The 22,373-nt window shown below is 45.7% G+C and overlaps 1 protein-coding gene across 2 annotated transcripts in view; it reads left to right on the plus strand.

Moving 5' to 3' along the window:
* cacna1sa (calcium channel, voltage-dependent, L type, alpha 1S subunit, a) overlaps positions 1–22,373 on the plus strand; it is a 469,610-nt gene that overhangs the window by 431,338 nt on the left and 15,899 nt on the right. For both annotated transcript variants that reach the window (XM_063065671.1, XM_063065672.1), the window contains 2 exons: positions 17,321–17,427; positions 18,787–18,890. In XM_063065671.1, the coding sequence (XP_062921741.1) occupies positions 17,321–17,427; positions 18,787–18,890 (211 nt within the window). The remainder of the gene's footprint in view (positions 1–17,320; positions 17,428–18,786; positions 18,891–22,373) is intronic.

Consider the following 22,373-nt stretch of genomic DNA (forward strand, 5'->3'; position numbering starts at 1 on the left):
GCGCCTGGTATGGGAGTGTCGTGTGGTGTCTGTGTGGGGCTTGGAGTGCGCGGTGTCTCGTGGGTATGGGGTTAATAGTCACCATGGAGTGTTCAGGGTAGGGGCCCGCTGCTCCTGCGGGTGCCAGGTCATGGATGGAAACCGCGTCCTCCCGCCCATCAGATAAAACCACGTAAGCATACTAGGGGTTCGCATGAAGTAAGTGAACCCTCTCGACCATCGGGGACTATTTATTGCTCCTCGCATGTTTCCGGAGCAGCACTGGCAAGTTGGTAGGGTAGTCCTAGTGGTCGACTTTCTGGGAAAAGAAAAGAGTCGCTCATGAGGGGTGGCATTTATGGACATGCATAACAGGGAGCAGATGGAGTGGAGTGCCTCGGGAAGGACCTCCTGCCAGCGGGAGACCGGCAATCCCTTTGACCTGAGGCCTTCCACACCATGGCATTCTCCTTCTCCACCTGTCCATTCCTCCCGGATTATAGCTCGTGGTTTTACTAATTGCAATACCCCTAGCCAGCAGGTATTGGTGCAGCTCGTCACTCATAAACGAGGACCCCCTGTCAGTGTGGATATAGCATGGGTATCCAAACAGAGTGAAGAGCTTGCGCAGGGCTTTTATAACTGACATGGTAGTGGTATCGGGGCAGGGGATGGTGAAGGGGAACCGCGAGTACTCGTCGATAGCGTTAAGAAAGTACACATTGCGGTCGGTGGAGGGAAGGGGGCCCTTAAAGTCAACACTCAGTCGCTCAAAGGTGGCCTTGATTAGTTGTGCCTTTTCGGGTCGGTAGAAGTGCGGTTTGCACTCTGCGCAGGTCATCGTCCTGATCTCCTCAAGGCAGTAAGGCAGGTTCCAGGCTTTCACAAAGTGGAAAAGCCGGGTGACCCCCGGGTGGCAAAGACCTACATGTAGGTCGTATAGCCGGTCGATCTGCGCGCTGGCACACGTTTCCCGGGTTAGGGCATCGGAGGGCTCGTTGAGCTTCCCAGGCCTGTACATGATGTCATAGTTGAAGGTGGAGAGTTCGATTCTCCACCTCAGAATTTTATCGTTTTTGATTTTGCCCCGCTGTTGGTTACTAAACATGAATGCGACTGAGCGCTGGTCAGTTAGCAGGGTGAACTTTTTGCCGGCGAAATAGTGCCTCCAGTGCCTAATAGCTTCCACTATGGTCTGGGCCTCTTTCTCTACCGCAGAGTGCCGAATTTCGGGGCCTTGAAAGGTACGGGAGAAGAACGCCACCGGTCTTCCCGCCTGGTTGAGGGTAGCAGCCAGTGCGAAGTCGGAGGCGTCACTCTCTACTTGGAAGGGAATGGCCTCATCCACCGCATGCATTGCTGCTTTGGCAATGTCCCCTTTTATGCGGCTGAAGGCCGCGCTGGCCTCAGCTGAGAGGGGGAATGTGGTGGACTTGACCAGGGGGCGGCCTTGTCTGCATAGTTAGAGACCCATTGGGCGTAATATGAGGGCTCTGAGGGTGTTGGGAAGAGGGAGTTCCAACAGGGGGCGCATACGGTTGGGGTCAGCGCCAATCACTCCCTTCTCCACGACATACCCAAGGATAGCAAGTCGAACACACACTTGTCCTTGTTATAGGTGAGATTGAAAGCTTTGGCCGCTTGGAAAAATTTTTGGAGGTTGTTGTGATCCTGCCGGTCGTGACCACAGATGGTGATGTTATCCAGATATGGGAACGTGGCCTTCAGTTGGCACTGGTCCACCATCCGGTCCATTGCCCTCTGGAAGACAGATACACCATTCATGACACCAAAGGGGACGCGCAGGAAGTGATAAAGCCTGCCGTCTGCCTCGAAGGCGATGTAAGGGCGGTCCTCCTGGCAGATGGGGAGCTGATGGTAAGCAAATTATAGGTCTATGGCAAGTACACCTTGTACTGTGCTATCTGATTGAAAATATCCGCGATACGGGGTAGAGGGTACACGCCGAGCTGCGTGAACCTATTGATGGCCTGGCTATAGTCCACGACCATCCTATTTTTCTCCCTGTTCCGAACAACGACCACCTGTGCCCTCCAAGGACTTGTGCTTGCCTCAGTGACCCCCTCCCTAAGCAGCCGCTGCACTTCCGACTTAATGAAAGCTCTGTCCCCCGCGCTGTACCTCTTGCTTTTAGTTGCCACAGGTTTACAGTCAGGGGTCAGGTTGGCGAACAGCGGTGGGGGAGGGATCTTGAGGGTGGAGAGGTCACAAGTGGTGTTGGTAGTGTGGCAGTTGGCATGATGTTGGGTGGGATGTGCGGATCGGTGTGTGTGTGTGGTCAGTCGCAGGGTATGTGACGTATCCCTACAAAACTGGGGATTTATGACAGTAATTGGTGGGAGGGGCCCATCATACTCCATTGTCACGCTTTTCAGGTGGGTCTGGAAGTCGAGCCCCAATAGCACAGGGGCATACAGTTGAGGCATAACCAGTAATGTAAAGTCTCGATATTCTGTGCCCTGCACCAATAGCGTCACTACACAACCTCCCCCCCCCCCCCAGATGTCTGTTGTATGCGAGCTGGAAGCCATGGCGACCCTCTGACTTACCGGCCGTATCGCGAGTCCGCAATGCTGCACTGTGTCCGGGTGGATAAAATCTCCGTGCTGCCCATGTCAAACAGGCAGCTTATCCTGCGCCCCTCCACCAGTATGTCCATCATTGACCTTGCAAGCCGGTGGGAAGCACTTTGGTCGAGGGTCACAGAGGCCAGGGTTGAGTTGCTGTCTTGGTCTGGCACGGTGGGGTGCCCTGGGAGCACCCGTTGGTCATAGGTGGTGGGAGGTGGCGCCGACCAAGATGGCCGCTCCCATGTCTCGCACGTGGTGGCGGCGTGCAGGCAAGATGGCAACCCCCATGCCTCGCACGCGGCGCTGCTCGATCCCGCTCACGGTTTGGACTTACAGACCTTGGCGAAGTGGCCCTTCTTTCCACAGCTGGAGCAGGTAGCTTCTTGGGCCGGGCAGCGTTTCCGGGGGTGCTTCTTGAGTCCGCAGAAGTAGCACTTCGCGGACTCGGGACTGGCAGCAGCCGAGGTCGATTTGCTGGCGGGTTGCAGGGTCTGCAGTGTCCACGAGGCCATCAGGGGATCACGTGCCTGGAGAGCCTCAGAGTTGTGCAGAGTGGCCTCCAGCGTGTCGGCCAGCTCAATCGCCGAACCTAAGGTAAGATCAGCTTGTTCCAGCAGCCACTGGCGCACATACACTGACCTGGTCCCCGTGACAAAGGCGTCTCTTACTAGGAGCTCCGCATGCTGTTCTGCCGTCAGATCTTGGCAGCCGCAGGTCCACACGAGTATCTGTAGTGCCCGGACAAATTCAGCACTCGACTCCCCGGGCCACTGCTGCCGTGTCGCTAAGTGATGCCGCGTATAGATGGTGTTTACCGGCCACAGGTATTGTCTTTTGAGGGCGCTCATCGCGCCATCGTAGCTTGACTGGTCTCTGATCATTGAATAGACCCATGGACTGACCCTGGAGAGCAGAACTCCGTGCTTCGCTGTGGACTTGGTCACTCCAATCGCCTCTAGGTATGATTCGAAGCAGGCCAGCCAGAGTTCGAAAGCGTTTTCAGCATCAGGTGTTTGCGAGTCGAGATCTAACTTGTCGGGACTCAGGGCGCGTTCCATGCTTTAAAATTACCGCTAATAAAATTGATGCACCATCAATAGCTCCAAGACTGGAAGTAGAGTAAGTACTGAAAGGTTTTTATTAGCAGTAAAATGTGACCTCCATCATGCTGAGTATCTGCCCCTGGACTGAGGAGGAGGAGCAATGGCGCAATCGCCTTTATTCAGGTGTCTGTGGGAGGAGCCACAGGAGCAGTCAGCAGAGGGTCGTGTCCAGACAGGTAACCCAGTTACAACATATATAGAACATAGAACATAGAATAGTACAGCACAGTACAGGCCCTTTGGCCCACAATGTTGTGCCAACCCTCAAACCCTGCCTCCCATAAAAGCCCCCACCTTAAATTCCTCCATATACCTGTCTAGTAGTCTCTTAAACTTCACTAGTGTATCTGCCTCCACCACTGACTCAGGCAGTGCATTCCACGTTCCAACCACTCTCTGAGTAAAAACCCTTCCTCTAATATCCCCCTTGAACTTCCCACCCTTTACCTTAAAGCCATGTCCTCTTGTATTGAGCATTGGTGCCCTGGGGAAGAGGCGCTGGCTATCTATTCCTATCTATTCCTCTTATTATCTTGTACACCTCTATCATGTCTCCTCTCATCCTCCTTCTCTTCAAAGAGTAAAGCCCTAGCTCCCTTAATCTCTGATCATAATGCATACTTTCTAAACCAGGCAGCATCCTGGTAAAGCTCCTCTGTACCCTTTCCAATGCTTCCACATCCTTCCTGTAGTGAGGCGACCAGAACTGGACACAGTACTCCAAGTGTGGCCTAACCAGAGTTTTATAAAGCTGCATCATTACATCGCGACTCTTAAACTCTATCCCTGGACTTATGAAAGCTAACACCCCATAAGCTTTCTTAACTACCCTATCCACCTGTGAGGTAACTTTCAGGGATCTGTGAACATGTACCCCAAGATCCCTCTGCTCCTCCACACTACCAAGTATCCTGCCATTTACTTTGTACTCTGCCTTGGAGTTTGTCCTTCCAAAGTGTACCACCTCACACTTCTCTGGGTTGAACTCCATCTGCCAGCAAGAGTCTCCTGTCCCAGTTAGGTAGCGTCGTGTCCCAAGTAAATGAAGGGCATTCCTGTCAATTTTTTAAATAGTTTTTTCTTTAAGAATTGCCCCAAATAAGCTGCTGGCATGATTAACCAATGGCCCAATGAACCAGAACCCACTGTACAGAATGACTGGCTAAAGGCCTCACATTTTCACACAATTTCCAGCTGGAACCAGTTACCTGCTTGGCCATAGCACACCCTGTGAGATTACGCACACTTTAGCAAGCCTGCTGTACCCCAGTGTCTAACTGTATTTCCCACAGTGCAACGAGCTTACAGACACACACACACACACACACAAGGAGCACTAGATTTTTTTTGCTCTTCTGATTTCTGAATTTTTCTCCCCGTTTGAAAATTATTAAATGTATCAAAGACACACACACACACACACACACACACACACACAGACCATAAGACATAGGAACAGAATTAGGCCCTTCAGCCCATCAAGTCTGTCCCACCATTCCATCATGGCTGATTTGTTATCATTCTCATCCTCCTGCCTTCTCCCATAACCTTTGATACATTACTAACCAAGAGCCTATCAGCCTCCTCGTTAAATATACCCAATAACTTAACCTCCACTGTCGTCTGTGGCAGTGAATTCCAGAGATTCACCTCCCTCTGGCTGAAGAAATCCCTCCTCATCTGTTCTCAAGGGAAGGCATTCTATTGTGAGGCTGTGCCCTCTGGTCCTAGAATCACACCATTGGAAACTTTGTCTCCACATCCATTCTAACGAGACCTTTCAATTGATAGATTTCAATGAGATTCAACACCCCCCACCCGGCCCCCCCAATTCTTCTAAGCTCCAGCAGGTACAAGCCCAGAGCCATCAAATGCTCCTCATACGTTAACTTTTTCAATCACAGAATCATTCTCATGAACCTCCCCTGGACCCTCTCCAATGCCAACACATTTTTTTTTAGACAAGGGGCCCAGGACTCCACGCGTGGCCTGACCAATGCCTTATAAAGCCTCAGCATGACATTCTTGCTTTTGTATTCTAGCCCTCTTGAAATGAATGCTAACATTGCACTTACCTTCCTTACCACCAACTCAACCTGCAAATTAATCCTTAGGGAATCCAGCAAGAGAAGCACTAAATTTTTTTGCTGTGCTGATTTCTGAATTTTTCTCCCCGTTTGAAAATTACTAAATGTACCAAAGACACACACATATACACACAGACACAAACATAAACATACACACCCTGATAGGTGCGCACACAGACACACAGAGATACATACATAGCCAGATATATACACAGGCTTAGACACAGACGCTTACACACATACACCTACACCTCACAGACACATACACACAAACACAGGCATAAACATACACACCCCAACAGATACACACACACCCATACAGACATAAACGCAGAGAGACACACACATACCTATACACACGCACAGACGCACACAAACCACACACATACAGACAGACACACATGCCCAAACAGTCACATACACGCGTACGTAGACACGCAGACTCATAGACACACATATGCACTATGGAGACAAGTGTGTGCATGCGCATGCACGCACGCACGCACACACACACACACACACACACACACGTGTGCACAAAATACATCCCACCCCTAAACATTTGCACACATTTCCAGCCCAGTAGTCTATGGTTGGTGTGGATCTGCCCCTGAGAGGTGGGTATTGTGATGTTGACCATTTTCAACGCTGTTTACAGTTGTCCACTGTTGTGCCTTTACTAAGTAGTCCAGTGATGTTTGGATGGTGAGGTTCTGTCATATTCAGCCAGTCTAGAGGCTTTGAGAAGCTAAAGTCGGATGTATCAGTGTTACTGTGGAGTAAAAGGAATTCTGGAGGCATAAGAGAGGAGTTGTCCAGAATTGATTGGGAAAAAAACACTGGCAGGGATGACGGCAGAACAGCAATGGCTGGAATTTCTGGAAGCAATTCGGAAGGCACAGGATATATACATCCTAAAGAGGAAGAGGTATTTTCAAGGCAAGATGACACAACTGTGGCTAGCATAAAAGCCAAGAAAAGGGCTACAATAGAGCAAAAACTAATCGGAAGTTTAGAGGATTGGGAAGTTCTCAAATACCAACAGAAGGGGAGGGAATGTCAACTCAGACCATGAGAGGCCTGCGTTGGGCACTTTCATGCCTTACTAGGCGCAGATTGAAAGTCTGTGTGGGGTGCCACTCCTCGCACAGACTAGAGCAATGTGTGATTAAGTGCCTTGCTCAAGGACACAAACACGCTGCCATAGCTGAGGCTCGAACTGCTGACCTTCAAATCACTAGACGAACGCCTTAACCACTTGGCCACGTGCCCAACAGAAGGCAACTAAAAAAGTCATTAAGAAGGTAAAGATACAAAAGTAAGCTAGCTAATAATATTAAAAGAGGATTTTAAAAGTTTCTTCAGATACATAAAGTGTAAAAGAGAGGTGAGAGTGGATATCAGACCGCTGAAAAATTATGATGGAGAGGTAGTAATAGAAGACAAGGAAATGGCAGATGAACTGAGTAAGTATTTTGCATCAGTCTTCATTCTTGAAGACACTAGCAGTATGCTGGAAATTCCAGGTGTCAGGGGACAGAAGTGTGTGAAGTTACCATTACTAAGGGTGAAGTTACCATTACTAAGGAGAAGGTTTCTTGGGAAACTGAAAGATCTGAATGTAGATAAGCACCTGGACCAGATGGTGTCCACCCCAGGGTTCTGAAGGAGGTGGCTGAAGAGAATGTAAAGGCATTACTAATGATCTTTCGAGAATCACTAGATCTGGAATGGTTCCAGAAGACTGGAAAATTGCAAACGTCACTCCACTCTTCAAGAAGGGAGAGAACCAGAAGAAAGGAAGTTATAGGCCAGTTAGTCTGACCTCAGTGGTTGGGAAAATATTGGAGTCAATTGTTAAGAATGTGGTTTTAGGATAATTGGAGGCTGATGATAAAATAGGCCATAGTCAGCGTGGTTTCCTCAAGGGAAAATCTTCCCTGACAAATCTGTTGGAATTCTTTGAAGAAATAACAAGCAGGATAGATAAAGGAGAACCAGTTGATGTTGTGAACTTGGATTCTCAAGCCTTTGACAAGGTGCCACACGAGGCTGCTTAACAAGCTATGAGGCCATGGTATTACAGTGAAGATTCTTGCATAGATAAAGCAGTGACTGACTGGCAGGAGGCAAAGAGTGGGAATAAAGGGAGCCTTTTCTGGCTGGTTGCCAGTGACTAGTGGTGTTTCACAGGGGACTATGTTGGGACTGATTCTTCATTTGTTAATGATTTAGATGATGGCTTTGTTGCAATGTTTGCAGATGATATGAAGATAGGTGGAGGGGCAGGTGGTTTTGAAGAAGTAGAAAGGCTAGAAGTACAGACAAATTAAGAGAATGGGTAAAGAAGTGGCAGTTGGAATATAATGTCGGGAGGTGTATGGTCATGCACTTTGGTAGAAGGAATAAAAGGGTTGACTATTTTCTAAATGGAGAGAAAATACAAAAAACTAACGTGGGAGTCCTTGTGCAGGGTTCCCTTAAGATTTAATTTGCAGGTTGAGTCTGTGGTGAGGAAGGCATACAGTGTTAGCATTCATTTCAAGAGGACTAGAAAAGAAAGGCAAGGATGTAATGTTCAGACTCTATAAAGAACTTGGAGTATTGTGAGCAGTTTTGGGCCCCTTAGAAAGGATGTGCTGAAACTGAAGAGGGTTCAAAGGAGGTTCACAAAAATGATTCCACGATTGAATAGCTTGTCATATGAAGAGAATTTGATGGCTCTGGGTCTGTATTCACTAGAATTCAGAAGAATGAGGGTGACCTTAGTGAAACCTATTGAATGGTGAAAGGCCTTGATAGAGTGGATGTGGAGAGGATGTTTCCTATGGTGGGAGAGTCAAAGATCATGAGACACAGCCCCAGAATAGAGGGGTGTCCTTTTAGAACAGAGTTGAGGGGAAATTACTTTAGCCAGAGAGTGGTGAATATGTGGAAGTCTTTGCCATAGGCAGCTGTGGAGGCCAAGTCTTTATGTATATTTAAGGCAGAGGTTGATAGATTCTTTATTGGTCAGGGCATGAAGGGTTACAAGGAGAAGGCAGGAGATTGGGGCTGACGGGGAAAATGTATCAGCCATGAAGAAATGGTGGAGCAGACTCCATGGGCCAAATAGCCTAATCCTGCTCCTATGTCTTATGGTGGTATGGTTTTCAGTATATTGCACCCTACCTGTGGCTCCGCACTGCTGACAAACTATTGCTTGGTGAAGAAGCCGTCCCTTTGGTTGTAGAGTTGGGGACAGTAAAGGTGTAATGCAGCTACAAAAATGTAAGCATGACTGCTGTGGCCATTGCTAGGGTGGACTTGAACTGGACCGAAACTTCTGGGCAGATAGCTGCAGGGCCCATGACTGAGTGTAAAAAATGAACCAATGGTTAGCAGATTTAAGCACAGAGCCAGATTTTAAAGATTAAGGTGTGGAGACTGAGGCTGAAGGACAAATGCAGCTGATAGGCTCCGGGACTGGCTTCACTCGCGTCATCGCTGTACTGAATTACATCCATCGACACTTGCGGAAGTCTCCATTTGGCAGCGCATGGAGTAAGACATTTTTTGTCACAACTCCGTCTTTCACAACTTACTTTCCATTGCTAGATCTGTTTCAAGTTTGAAGATTTATTATATTTGCTGAAGGATTTACGATTTAATTACGATGGCTGGAACCGAATTAAGGAGTGACAAGACTCTTCCTGAGCCACAACAAACAGAGAAATTAGAGGAAGTTTCTACTTCAGAAAGAATGCTCTGTTTAATAGAAGCTATTAATGTGAAGATCAGTATGGTGGATACCAAAATGGATAAATCGATGAAAGCTAATGAATTGTTTGAAAAAAATTCAGGAATCTTTGAAGAATTTGGAAGATCGATATCAGACGCTTAAGCAGAGTACTCACAGAATTGAAAGGGAATTTGAATTAATGAATCAATCTATTAAAGAACAGGATTTAAAGATGTCTTTATGGAAAAGAAAATTAATGAGAATACTTCAGAATTATCAAGAATTAAGAAGAAAACAATTGATTTGGAAAGCAGAAATCACAAGATGAATCTACGTATACTTGGTTTGCCTGAAAATAAGGAAACCGGTGAGCCACTAAAGTTTTCTTCGAACATGTTATATTCACTTTTTAGTGACATTCTCGAAGCCTGTCCGATATTGGACAGAGCCCACCGAATTCAGCGTCTTAAATCATCAGCCAAAATTAAACCACGTCCTGTAATTCTCTGTTTGCATTATTTTACAACCAAAGAAGCTATTCTTCGGAATGCAAGGAAAAGGGATTCAATTATAAAATGTTAATAATAAAACAGAAAAAAATATATAAAAAGCCCTATTAGTAGGAAAAAACTGCCAATTAGCTACCAAGTATTAAATTAAAGGAACAAATCGCCTCATCTTCTTCCCTCAGTCATAAAATGTCCAGAGATCATTTGAACAGAGATACTTAAACCATAAATCTTTCCAAAGGAAAATCAATAATATGCAAGAAAGAACAACTCTCCATCTTCTTTAATTAGACTCTTGATGAAATATACAAGTGACCTTCATAAATCTTCTTTCCAAAATGCGAATAATATACAAATAGCCAAACAGCCTTTCAGATGGACCATTCAACAGCAGCATCGGTGACAGTGGCAGGCAAAGCCTGAACAAAATCCAGTGCAGCTTTTGGATCAAAAAAAGTATGAGGAGGAGAATTAGCAGGGAAAATTTTAATTCTTGTCGGGTACCTCAGAGACGGGAAAAGATTTTTATCATATGCTTGTTTCATTACCAGGGCAAATTTTGATCTTTGTTCCATTATCTCTCTTGGATAATCTTCGTAGAAGCGGAGCTCAGATTCCATAAATCTAAAAACTCTCTGTTTTCTTGCCTGTCGCATTATTTGATCTTTAATTTTAAAGTGATGAAAGCAAACCAGAACAGATCTTGGTTTACTAGAGTCCTTCGATTTCGAGATAAACACCCTGTGTGCCCTTTCTATAGCAGGCGGCTTTGATAGAATGGTAGGAAATAAAGTGTGGAAAAGCTTACCAAAGTAAGCTGTGAGATCTCCATCTTCAGCTCCTTCCTGCAGCCCAACAATTCTTATATTCCTTCGTCAAGACCTAGTTTCCAGGTCTATAATCTTATTTTGATATCTTTCCAAACGAGTTGTAGCTTCAGACAACTCTTGCTTAGTTATCTTCAATTCCTCTTCGTGTGAAATAATTTGAGTTTCCAGGTCTTTAAGTTTTCCCAGAAATGACTTCATTTCATTACTATTCTTTTCCAGTTGGTCTTTAATTGATCCATTCTGATCCTTAAATGAATTCAGTGTCCGAACGATATCTTCAGCCCAGGATGGCATTTCATCAGATCTTTCCTTTTGCACTTTTCCTTTCCCATTACCTTTATCACTGGTTCAGGTAAATTCTTCCCACTTCTTGTAGACATAAACATATTGATCCCCCTCAAGAATCAACAAGTAAAGATTTTAAATTCAAAGCTTAAACTAGGGGGAAAGAAAGAAAACTAAGAGCAGCAGAAAAATACTGCGACTCCATTGGCAGACAGGGGCGGTCCTTCAGAGGATCATGGGACAGGAGGCCCAGGGAGAAGGAAGCGGGGGGGAACCCAGAGAATGGGCAAGGGGTTCAGTCAGAGGGATAGAGGGAGAAAAGGGAGAGTGAGAGAAAGAATGTGTGTATAGAAATAAATAACGGATGGAGTACAAGGGGGAGGTGGGCATGATCCTCTCATATCCCTTTTGCCAATCACTCTTGGCTCCATCCCTCCCCCTCCTGTCTTCTCCTATCATTTTGAATCTCCCCCTCCCCCTCCCACTTTCAAATCTCCTATTAACTCTTCCTTCAGTTAGTCCTGACGAAGGGTCTCGGCCTGAAACGTCGACTGTACCTCTTCCTAGAGATGCTGCCTGGCCTGCTGCGTTCACCAGCAACTTGGATGTGTGTTGCTTGAATTTCCAGCATCTGCAGAATTCCTCTTGCTTGCGTTTTTAAATTCACTACTGCGAAGCCTCTTCCGGTGATGCCTACACTGAAGAAGTTTAAATCTTCTCTTCGCGAGTTCAGTGGAACCATCTCTCACTGCTCCCCATCTGTAATTTCTTCAGCTCTTCAACTTTTCGACCACATTTTGAATCAGACTTGCTATCACAGCCATATATCCTTTCTTGGAATGTGCCTCCTTTGCCAACTTACTCCAGTTGGCTTTAGGGTTTGTTTCCGAGCCTCTCAATTCGGACCTTCTGAGAATCCCAGGTACTCACATTTTATTGACTCTGCCTCTCGTTGCTTCTCCCGTCAAGCTCTGAAGGCGACCCTCTCTGCCATGAGGAGGTATTTGATGTCCTTATCCCAGACCCTTCCACACCTTCGAGACACTTTTTTCGCCGTCTGTAATGGTCCTACCCGTTATTTCATCCTCTGTCGGATCCATGCCTGCAATCGCCATTTTCTTGACTTTGTCATGTTAGGCAAAGATTGCAAGATCCTACATCTGCAGACCCCAGAGCCTGCTAGCCCTGCAGCTAGCAGGCATGAACTTCAGATTGCCTCTGCCATTGATCTCGCCGGCTCCAACACCTCAAGGCATATTCAAAACCCGGACTCCAGCAACAACCATGGACACCTTCAAAGCGATTGCGCAACCACCAACTGCGACTCCAGCCTTGAACTCCAGGCCGGGTCTTTATGTGCTGCTATTGTGACTCCCGTCTCCCCTTCCCCCACCACCACTCTGCAATCCCATCTCCCTCGGATCCCATCGTCAGCTCCCGGGTACTCAGAGGCTCCATCTTCCTCTCACCCCAACCCTCCCCTCTCCACTGACACCCCCAGCCTCCCCCCTCCCCCCTCTGATCCCAGCTCTCATCCGTGCCAGGTCTTTACCATCCCCTCCAACCTTCAACTGTCTGAGGCAGAATGCTCTGTCCTCAGTAAGGGCCTCATCTTTGTCCCCCTTCACCCACACCTTAGCGAGTTCCGTGTTCACCATGATGCGGAACGCTTCTTCCACCGTCTCCGTCTCAGAGCCTACTTCTTCGGCAAGGACTCTTCCACCCCCACCGATGACCCCTTCTCCCGTCTTCAACCCTCCTCTTCTTCATGGACACCCCGCTCTAGTCTTCTGCCTGCTCTGGATCTCTTTATTGCTAACTGCCGACTGGACATCAACCGTCTCGACTTCACCGCACCCTGTTCCCATTCCAACCTTACTCCATCCGAATGCTTTGTTCTCCACTCCCTCCGCACTAATCCTAACCTTACTATTAAACCCGCCGATAAGTGGGGTGCTGTTGTAGTCTGGCGTACTGACCTCTACCTTGCCGAGGCACAGCGACAACTCGTGGATACCTCCTCTTATTTACCCCTCGATCGTGACCCCACTAAGGAGCACCAGGCCATTGTCTCCCACACCATCACCAACTTTATCCGCTCAGGGGATCTCCCATCCACTGCTACCAACCTTATAGTTCCCACACCTCACACTTCCCGTTTCTACCTTCTACCCAAGATCCACAAACCTGCCTGTCCTGGCAAACCTATTGTCTCAGCTTGCTCCTGCCCCACCGAACTCGTTTCTGCATACCTCGACACGGTTTTATCCCCCCTTGTTCAATCCCTTCCTACCTATGTTTGTGACACTTCTCACGCTCTTAAACTTTTTGATGATTTTAAGTACTCTGGCCACCACCGCTTTATTTTCACCATGGATGTCCAGTCCCTATATACTTCCATCCCCCATCGGGAAGGTCTCAAAGCTCTCCGCTTCTTTTTGGATTCCAGACCTAATCAGTTCCCCTCTACCACCACTCTGCTCCGTCCAGCGGAATTAGTCCTTACTCTTAATAATTTCTCCTTTGGCTCCTCCCACTTCCTCCAAACTAAAGGTGTAGCTATGGGCACCCGTATGGGTCCTAGCTATGCCTGCCTTTTTGTTGGCTTTGTGGAACAATCTATGTTCCGAACCTGGATAATTGGGATCTCTTCTGGGGGAAGTATGACCTGTTCTAAAAGGACAGGTTACACCTGAACCCGAAGGGGACCAATATCCTGGCAGGAAAGTTTAATAGAGCTGTTAGGGAGGGTTTAAACTAATTTGGCAGGGGAATGGGAACTGGAATGACAGAGTGGAGGAAAGGGAAAACAGAAATAAATCTAAGATAGTGAGCAGTAAAGATGTCAGGAAAGACAGGCAGGTGATGGGGCAAGTTTGTAGCCATTGGGATGAGTTGCAGTGCAATAAAGATGCAGTGAAATCAAAGCGAAAAGTACAAAATACTGGTCTTAAGGTGTTATACTTAAATGCACGCAGCATAAGGAATAAGGTGGATGATCTTGTCGTACAGCTACTGATTGGCAGGTATGATATTGTGGCCATCACTGAGACCTGACTAAAGGATGCATGTCTCTGGGAGCTGAACGTCCAAGGATACATGGTGTATCGGAAGGATAGGAAGGTAGGCAGAGGGGGAGGCGTGGCTTTATTGGTAAGAAATGATATTAAATCATTAGAAAGAAGTGATATAGGATCGGAAGGTGCAGAATCTTTATGGGTTGAGCTAAGAAATTGCAGGGGTAAAAGGACCCTGATGGCAGTTATTTATAGGCCTCCAAACAGCTGCAGGGATATGGACTACAAATTACAACTGGAAATAGAAAAGGCTTGTCAGAAGGGCAGTGTTATGATAATTGTGGGGGATCTTAACATGCGAGTGGATTGGGAAAATCAGGTCGGCACTGGATCTCAAGAGAGAGAACTTGTAGAATGTCTGCGAGATGGCTTTTTAGAACAGCTTGTTGTTGAGCCCACTAGGGGATCGGCTGTACTGGATTGGGTATTGTGTAATGAACCGGAGGTGATTAGAGAGATTGAGGTGAAGGAACCCTTAGGAGACAGTGATCATAATATGATTGAGTTCACTGTGAAATTTGAAAAAGAGAAGCCGAAATCTGATGTGTCGGTATTTCAGTGGAGTAAAGGAAATTACAGTGGCATGAGAGAGGAACTGGCCAAAATTGACTGGAAAGGGACACTGGCGGGAAAGACAGCAGAGCAGCAGTGGCTGGAGTTTATGCGAGAAGTGAGGAAGGTGCAAGACAGGTATATTCCAAAAAAGAAGAAATTTTCGAGTGGAAAAAGGATGACAAGAGGTTGACAAGAGAAGTCAAAGCCAAAGTTAAAGCAAAGGAGAGGGCATACAAGGAAGCAAAAATTAGTGGGAAGACAGAGGATTGGGAAGTTTTTAAAACCTCTCATATCCCTTTTGCCAATCACCTGTCCAGCTCTTGGCTCCATCCCTCCCCCTCCTGCCTTCTCCTATCATTTTGGATCTCCCCTTCCCCCTCCCACTTTCAAATCTCTTACTAACTTTTCCTTCAGTTAGTCCTGACGAAGGGTCTCGGCCTGAAACGTTGACTGTACCTCTTCCTAAAGATGCTGCCTGGCCTGCTGCATTCACCAGCAACTTGGATGTGTGTTGCTTGAATTTCCAGCATCTGCAGAATTCCTCTTGCTTAAGAATTCGGTTTTAGTTTCGTAGATTTTTTGAGTTAAATAATTTTATTCTTTCTAGTAATACCCATCTGAATTTTTTGAAACCATCAATTTTGGATAAGGCCTTTTTAATTTGGAAAACCAAGGGAATAATAACTTTTTCAGATTTGTTTTTAGGGGACTGTTTAATGTCTTTTTCTCAGTGGATAATTATGATTCATCTAATGTACACTTTTTTAGATATTTACAAATTAGGAATTTTTTACATGGTTTGTTGCCAAATTATCCTTCTGCTTATCCACCTAATATGACAGACGCTCCCTTTCAGTTTAAACCATTTCAAAAAGGGTTGATAGCTATAATCTGTAAACAGTTATTGAACTCACGAATGATATCTAATGATAAAATTAAACACACTTGGGAATCGGAACTTCAGGAGTCATTTTCAGATAACCAATGGAGTAAAATTTTTCATTCGGTTAACAACTCATCTACTTGTGCCCGTCATTCCTTGATACAGTTCAAGGTAGTACATCGAGCCCATATCTCAAAGGATAAACTAGCACGTATTTTCTCCAATATCAATCCTATTTGTGACAGATGTAATATTGAGGTGGCTACTTTAACTCATATGTATTGGTCTTGTATAAAGCTAGATAACTTTTGGAGAGATGTTTTTAAAGTACTATCCGAAGTTTTGGATCTGGATCTACAACCTAATTTGCTTACGGCAATTTTTGGGATTATCCCATCGGAAGCAGGAAATATTCCTGTTTCTGCTCAACGTATGATAGCCTTTTTGACCTTACTGGCTAGGAGAGCCATTTTATTGACGTGGAAGGATTCTAATCCACCTACAGTCTTTTATTGGCTCTCCTCCATTATATCCTGTTTAAGTTTAGAAAAAATAAGTCAGACATTTGATACAGCCTTTAAATTTGAGCAAATCTGGCGACCATTTATCCAATATTTTCATTTAATCTGATTTATTATTCTTTCAATCTTTTTTCTTGAAGTTTTAGATTTGATCAAAAAGTCTGTCTTTCTTTTTTTTTGGTTGTATCCTCAAAATGGAATACCCAGTTCCTTTTTTTTTCTATAGTGTAGTGGGGTTTTTTTTCTTTTCATTTAAAACCCAATGTTTTTCTTTTTCTTCATAAACTGATAAGAGGAGAATTGTTATTTTCAATTTGTTTATTATATATTTTATACTAGTTTAACAATATCTATGATGTTGACAATGTCTATCCTAATCTTGGTTTATATTATTACTGATATATATATTTGAAATAATTCTCCTCTTGATTATATTTATGCTCCTTTTAAATCAATAAAAAGACTAATAAAGAAAAAAGAAAGAAAGAAAGACACTTGCATCAGGGCTGAATTGGCTCTGGAGCTGTGGCCTGCAGCCATTGGGTTCCTGGACCACGTCAGCTCTGAACTAGCTCCAGGGCCATGGCCTATAGCCATCAACACTCACATCGAGGTTGAACTGGCTCCGAGGCTGTGTCCTGTAGCCATCGACACTCACGTTAGGGTTAAACTCGCTCCGGGAACATGGTCTGTAGCCATTGGGTTCCTGGACCGCGTCAGCACTGAACTGGCTTTGGGAACACGGCCTGCAGCCATCAACACTCATGTCAGCGGTACACTAGCTCCGGCGCCATGGCCTGCAGCCATTGGGTTCCTGGAACGCGTTGACGCTGCACTGGTCCGGGGCTGTAGCCTGCAGCCATTGGGTTCCTGGACTTCTTGATGCTAAACGTGGGCTCACTCTGGGGTCTCGGGTTCATGGTTTTATCGTTTGCATGATTCATGCTTTTTTGCACTTTGTGTGTTTGTCGGTCTTTGTGATGTAGGGTTTCATGGATTCTATTGGTTTCTCTGTTTTGTGGCTGCCTGTAAGAAGATGAATCTCAAAGTTGCTAAACGTGCTTTGATAATAAATGTACTTTGAACTTTGACATTTCCGGTGGTGTCCGAAGGGGTGTTCACTCCTCGTGTGTCCAGCATTCCTGTTTCATTACTGTGACTCTCCTCACCCCATTGCAGATTTTACTACGAAGATGAATTTGAAAAAGAAATTGCGACATTTGACACCAGTGATGAGCTGGATGTCCGACTGATCCAGCCCAGGCAGCTGTCTGTCCCAGCAACAGGTCAGTAAACTGTAGTATCCGCAAGATTCAATAAATTAATAAATATTTTTCCCAAAGAATGAAGATGAATTGATAGGAGTATATAAAATTATGAGGGGTATAGATAGGGTAAATGCAAGCAGGCTTTTTCCACTGACGTTGTGTAAGACAATCATGGATTAAGGGTGAAAGGTGAAATGTTTAAGGGGAACATGAGGGGAATTTTTCACTCAGAGGGTGGTACAGGTTTGGAATGGCCTGTCAGTGGAAGTGGTGGAAGCTGGTTTGATTTCAACATTTAAGAGAAGTACATAGAAAGCAGTATAGAGGGCTATGGTCCAGATAAAGGTTGGTGGGCCTAGGCAGAATAAGGTTGCCACAGACTAGATGGGCCAAAGAGCCAGTTTCCCTGCTGTAGTGCTCTATGACTCTAAAATAATGAGGTAGTGTTCGTGGACTGTTACAGAAATCTGATGGCGGAGGGGAGAAGCTGTTCCTAAAATATTGAGTGTGTGTCTAAAGGTTCCTGTATCTCCTCCCTGATGGTAGCAATGAGACAAGGGCATGTTCTGGGTAATGGGGGTCCTTCATGATGGATGCTGCCTTCTTGAGGAATCCCCTTTGAAAGGTGTCCTTGGTGGTGGGGAGGCCAGTGCCCATGATGGATCTAGCTGGGTCTATAAGCCTCTGCAGCTTTTTTCAATCCATTTTAAGAGAGATTTGGTTAAATACATGGATGGGAGGGGTATGGTCCAAGTGCAGGTCGATGGGACTAAGCAGAATAACGTTTGGCATGGACTAGATGGGTTAAAGAGCCTATTTCTGTAGCTTCGTGTCACCCTCTGGTACAGAGAGGCCACTGCACAGGATCGGAAAAAGCTGCATACTCAGCCAGCTCCTTCCAGGACACCTTGGCAGCATGCATTATTAAGGATGCCCATCATCTGGGGCATACCCTCTTGTCATTGCTACCATCAGGGAGAAGGTACAGGAGTCTGAAGACACATACTCAATGTTTCAGGAACAGTTTCTTTCTGAATGGACAATGAACCCGTGTACACAACCTCACTATTTTTATGTATAGACTTGAACTAAAAGTGATAGATTAAGGGCAAAAGGTGAAATATTTAAGGGGAATGTGGGGGAACTTTATCATACAAAGGGTGGTGAGAATGTGGAACGAGCTGCCAGTGGAAGTGGTGGATGTGGGTTCAATTGTAACATTTGAGAGAAGTTTGGATAAATACAGGGATGGGAGGGGTGTGAGGGCTCTGCTCCGGGTACGGGTTGATGGGACTATGCAGTTTAATCGTTTAGTATGGACTGGATGGGCCAAAGGGCCTGTTTCTGAACTCCATGAAAATGTTCCGCCTTCTCTAGGGTGGAAGCTGAACTACCCGGTGCGCCACATTACCCCAGAAACGTCAGGGACAGCACAACAGCAAGAGACGCAACTCCTGGGTCAACACTGCCCTGATGAAGAGGTAAAGGGACACAAGAATAGAATGTCTTCAGCTATCTGTACGTCACTCGCAGGGAGGGAGTTACGTTGTTTCTACGTCACAGGTAGACGGGGTGGTGAAGAAGGCTTCTGGCACACTAGGAGTTTACATTTCAGTTGTACAAGACATTGGTAAGGGTGCATCTTAAGTACAATCGATTCCAGTCCAATTAATTGGCTGCCCAATTAGCCAGTTACATGGAAAAAAGTAAAAAAAAGACAAACTGAGTAACAAATTATGTATTTAAATAAAATGCACAACAAATTAGAACATAGTACTATAAAACTGTGTATTAGTTCCCAATAGTTATTGACGAAGGAATTCATCCAGTGTATGCAATGAGCAAGTAGTAAAATGGATTCAGCAGTGGCTGGATGGGAGATGCCAGAGAGTAGTGGTGGATAACTGTTTGTCAGATTGGAGGCCGGTGACTAGTGGTGTGCCTCAGGGATCTGTACTGGGTCCAATGTTGTTTGTCATGTATATTAATGATCTGGATGATGGGGTGGTAAATTGGATTAGTAAATATGCAGATGATACTAAGATAGGTGGAGATGTGGATAATGAAATAGGTTTTCAAAGGCAGAGAGATTTAGGCCAGTTAGAAGAGTGGGCTGAAAGATGGCAGATGGAGTTTAATGCTGATAAATGTGAGGTGCTACATTTTGGTAGGACTAACCAAAATAGGACATACATGGTAAATGATAGGGCATTGAAGAATGCAGTAGAACAGAGGGATCTAGGAATAATGGTGCATAGTTCCCTGAAGGTGGAATCTCATGTGGATAGGGTAGTGAAGAAAGCTTTTAGTATGCTGGCCTTTATAAATCAGAGCATTGAGTATAGGAGTTGGGATGTAATGTTGAAATTGTACAAGGCATTGGTAAGGCCAAATTTGGAATATTGTGTACAGTTCTGGTCACCGAACTATAGGAAAGATGTCAACAAAATAGAGAGAGTACAGAGAAGATTTACTAGAATGTTACCGGTGTTTCATCTCATAGGTTACAGAGAAAGGTTGAGCAAGTTGGGACTTTATTCTTTGGAGCATAGAAGGTTGAGGGGGGACTTGATAGAGGTATTTCAAGTTATGAGGGGGATAGATAGAGTTGACGTGGATAGGCTTTTTCCATTGAGAGTGGGAGAGATTCAAACAAGAGGACATGAGTTGAGAGTTAAAGGGCAAAAGTTTAGGGGTAACATGAGGGGGAACATCTTTACTCAGAGAGTGGTGGCTGTGTGGAACGAGCTTCCAGCAGAAGTGGTTGAGGCAGGTTCGATGTTGTCATTTAAAGTTAAATTGGATAGCTATATGGACAGGAAAGGAATGGAGGGTTATGGGCTGAGTGCAGGTCGGTGCGACTAGGTGAGAATAAGAGTTGGGCACGGACTAGAAGGGCCGAGATGGCCTGTTTCCGTGCTGTAATTGTTATATGGTTATAAGATCACCACAGACACTTAGTGCAGATAATGGACTAACTTCATAAAATGCTTACGACGATTGCATCCTCCAAATCTTCATTTTCATTGTAACATTCAAGATGAATGTCGATACCTTCAAATTCTTCGTAATTCCTACCTTGTTGAAGTAGTGAAATCATTTCATTGGCATGAGCAGAACAGTTCTGAATTGTCTTACAACTTGCTTCTCACCAACTATAGGTGACAAAGATCACTGCTCACGCTACTATACCACAAGATCCTTCCAGTAGGATAGTGGCACACCCAGACACAGCAGTCACTCAAGGTCCAATCGTGGACCACGTGGGTTTTCCCCAGGTGCTCTGGTTTCCTCCCACGGTCCAGAGATGTACCAGATGGGTTAGTTGGTCATTGTAAATTGTCTCATGGTTAGGTTGGGGTTAAATCAAGTTTGTTGGGAGTTGCTGATGTGGTGCTTCTCAAAGGGCCAGAAGGGCTGACTCAATAGGTACATATAATGTCAGAGAAATGTATACAAGAATTGAAAATACACTTGGACTAAGATGTTAACTGTCTTGTGCTATCACCAGTGGGATCATCAGTCGATCTGCCACCTGTCTTCAGTAGTTTCGGCCAGCTTATGATCAAGACTCCCTCGAGATGGTGGGCCAGCAGTGCTAAAGCACCACCTCCCACTGGTGAGCTTAAGAACTTGGCATCTGCCTCTATCAGAGTTGTTAGTTGCTTCCATCTAACAGATAGTCTACTCTTCAGGGTTCTATGCAACTACTGAAGGGTTTGCAAAAGATGGATACACTGTCCGACTATCTGCCCCTCTGGACGTACTTGGTCCACACCCATGATGATCCTGTCTCTGCTGCCTCAGCTGCAACCCTGCTGGTTGACTTGATCTCTCTTCTAGTGAAGCCAAGGACACGCAGCCATTTCTGGAAAGTGAATGCAATAAAGCCATGACAACCTACTTCGAATGGATAGCATGAGACCTTCCACCCTCTGTCTCTGCACTCTGATCTTAATTCTGCATACTTGGTTAACTTACACTCATGGGCTTCTTCGATGTTGTCTTCCCAGGGGACTGAGTTCACCAATAACCAATTCTCTACTGGTGTCAGACCATACGACTATATCTGGATGCAATGTGGTGAAAGCTATTTGCTCCGGGAAACTGCCTTTCCCATCCAGGTTGGCCTTGACATACCAATCATTGGCTGAAGAAAGTATGCTTGATCGTGGGCTTGTGCTGTACACCCTTGACGTAGAGCCTTCTTTCACAAATGATATGCAATGTTCTGTGCAGCATGGGGCATGAGATAAGTTGTGCTGCAGTACTCTCTGCTCAACCGCTCCTGTTATGTGTTTTACTGAAACGGGGCTGCACGAGGACACACCCGATCAAAACTTCTCCATGGATGGCTTCCAGACCATTCGGGCTGACCGGAAGTGCACTGAGAGCAGTAGGCGTAAAGGAGTTGGGGGCTTGCTGTTCTGGTTAACAACAGATGGTGCAATCCTGGTCATATTTCGATCAAGGAATGTGTTTGTAGACTGGATATTGAACTTTTTGCCGTTGGACTCCGGCCATATTCCACCAAGATACAACACTGGGCGTCACGGGAGGTTGTTCCTGCCTGTGGCCATCGAACTTTGCATCTCCTCCCATGGAGGGTCAGACACCCTGTGCCAATAGGCTGGTCCTGGACTTATTTCCATCTGGCATAGTTTGCATATTGTTGTTTGATTGTTTGTGGTTTTTGTATTGCTATATTTATGCTCTATTCTTGGTTGGTGTGGCTGTAACGAAACCCAATTTCCCTCGATATCTATCTATCTACAACCTTGAGAACATTGTTATGTCTCTAGGTGTACGTGCCGCTGGAAAGATTGACTCTGCATGCACTCACTCCCTTCTCGCCACAAGCAGCACACCTGTCTGTCTTACCTTCATACCAGGTGCTGAGGTTGGCAGGTGTTGGGACCAGGTCGTACGCTGCTCTGCATAGAAAAGAAATGCGGAGCAGTTCC

This window comes from Mobula hypostoma, chromosome 13 (assembly GCF_963921235.1).
Source record: "Mobula hypostoma chromosome 13, sMobHyp1.1, whole genome shotgun sequence".
Classification (NCBI taxonomy): domain Eukaryota; kingdom Metazoa; phylum Chordata; class Chondrichthyes; order Myliobatiformes; family Myliobatidae; genus Mobula; species Mobula hypostoma.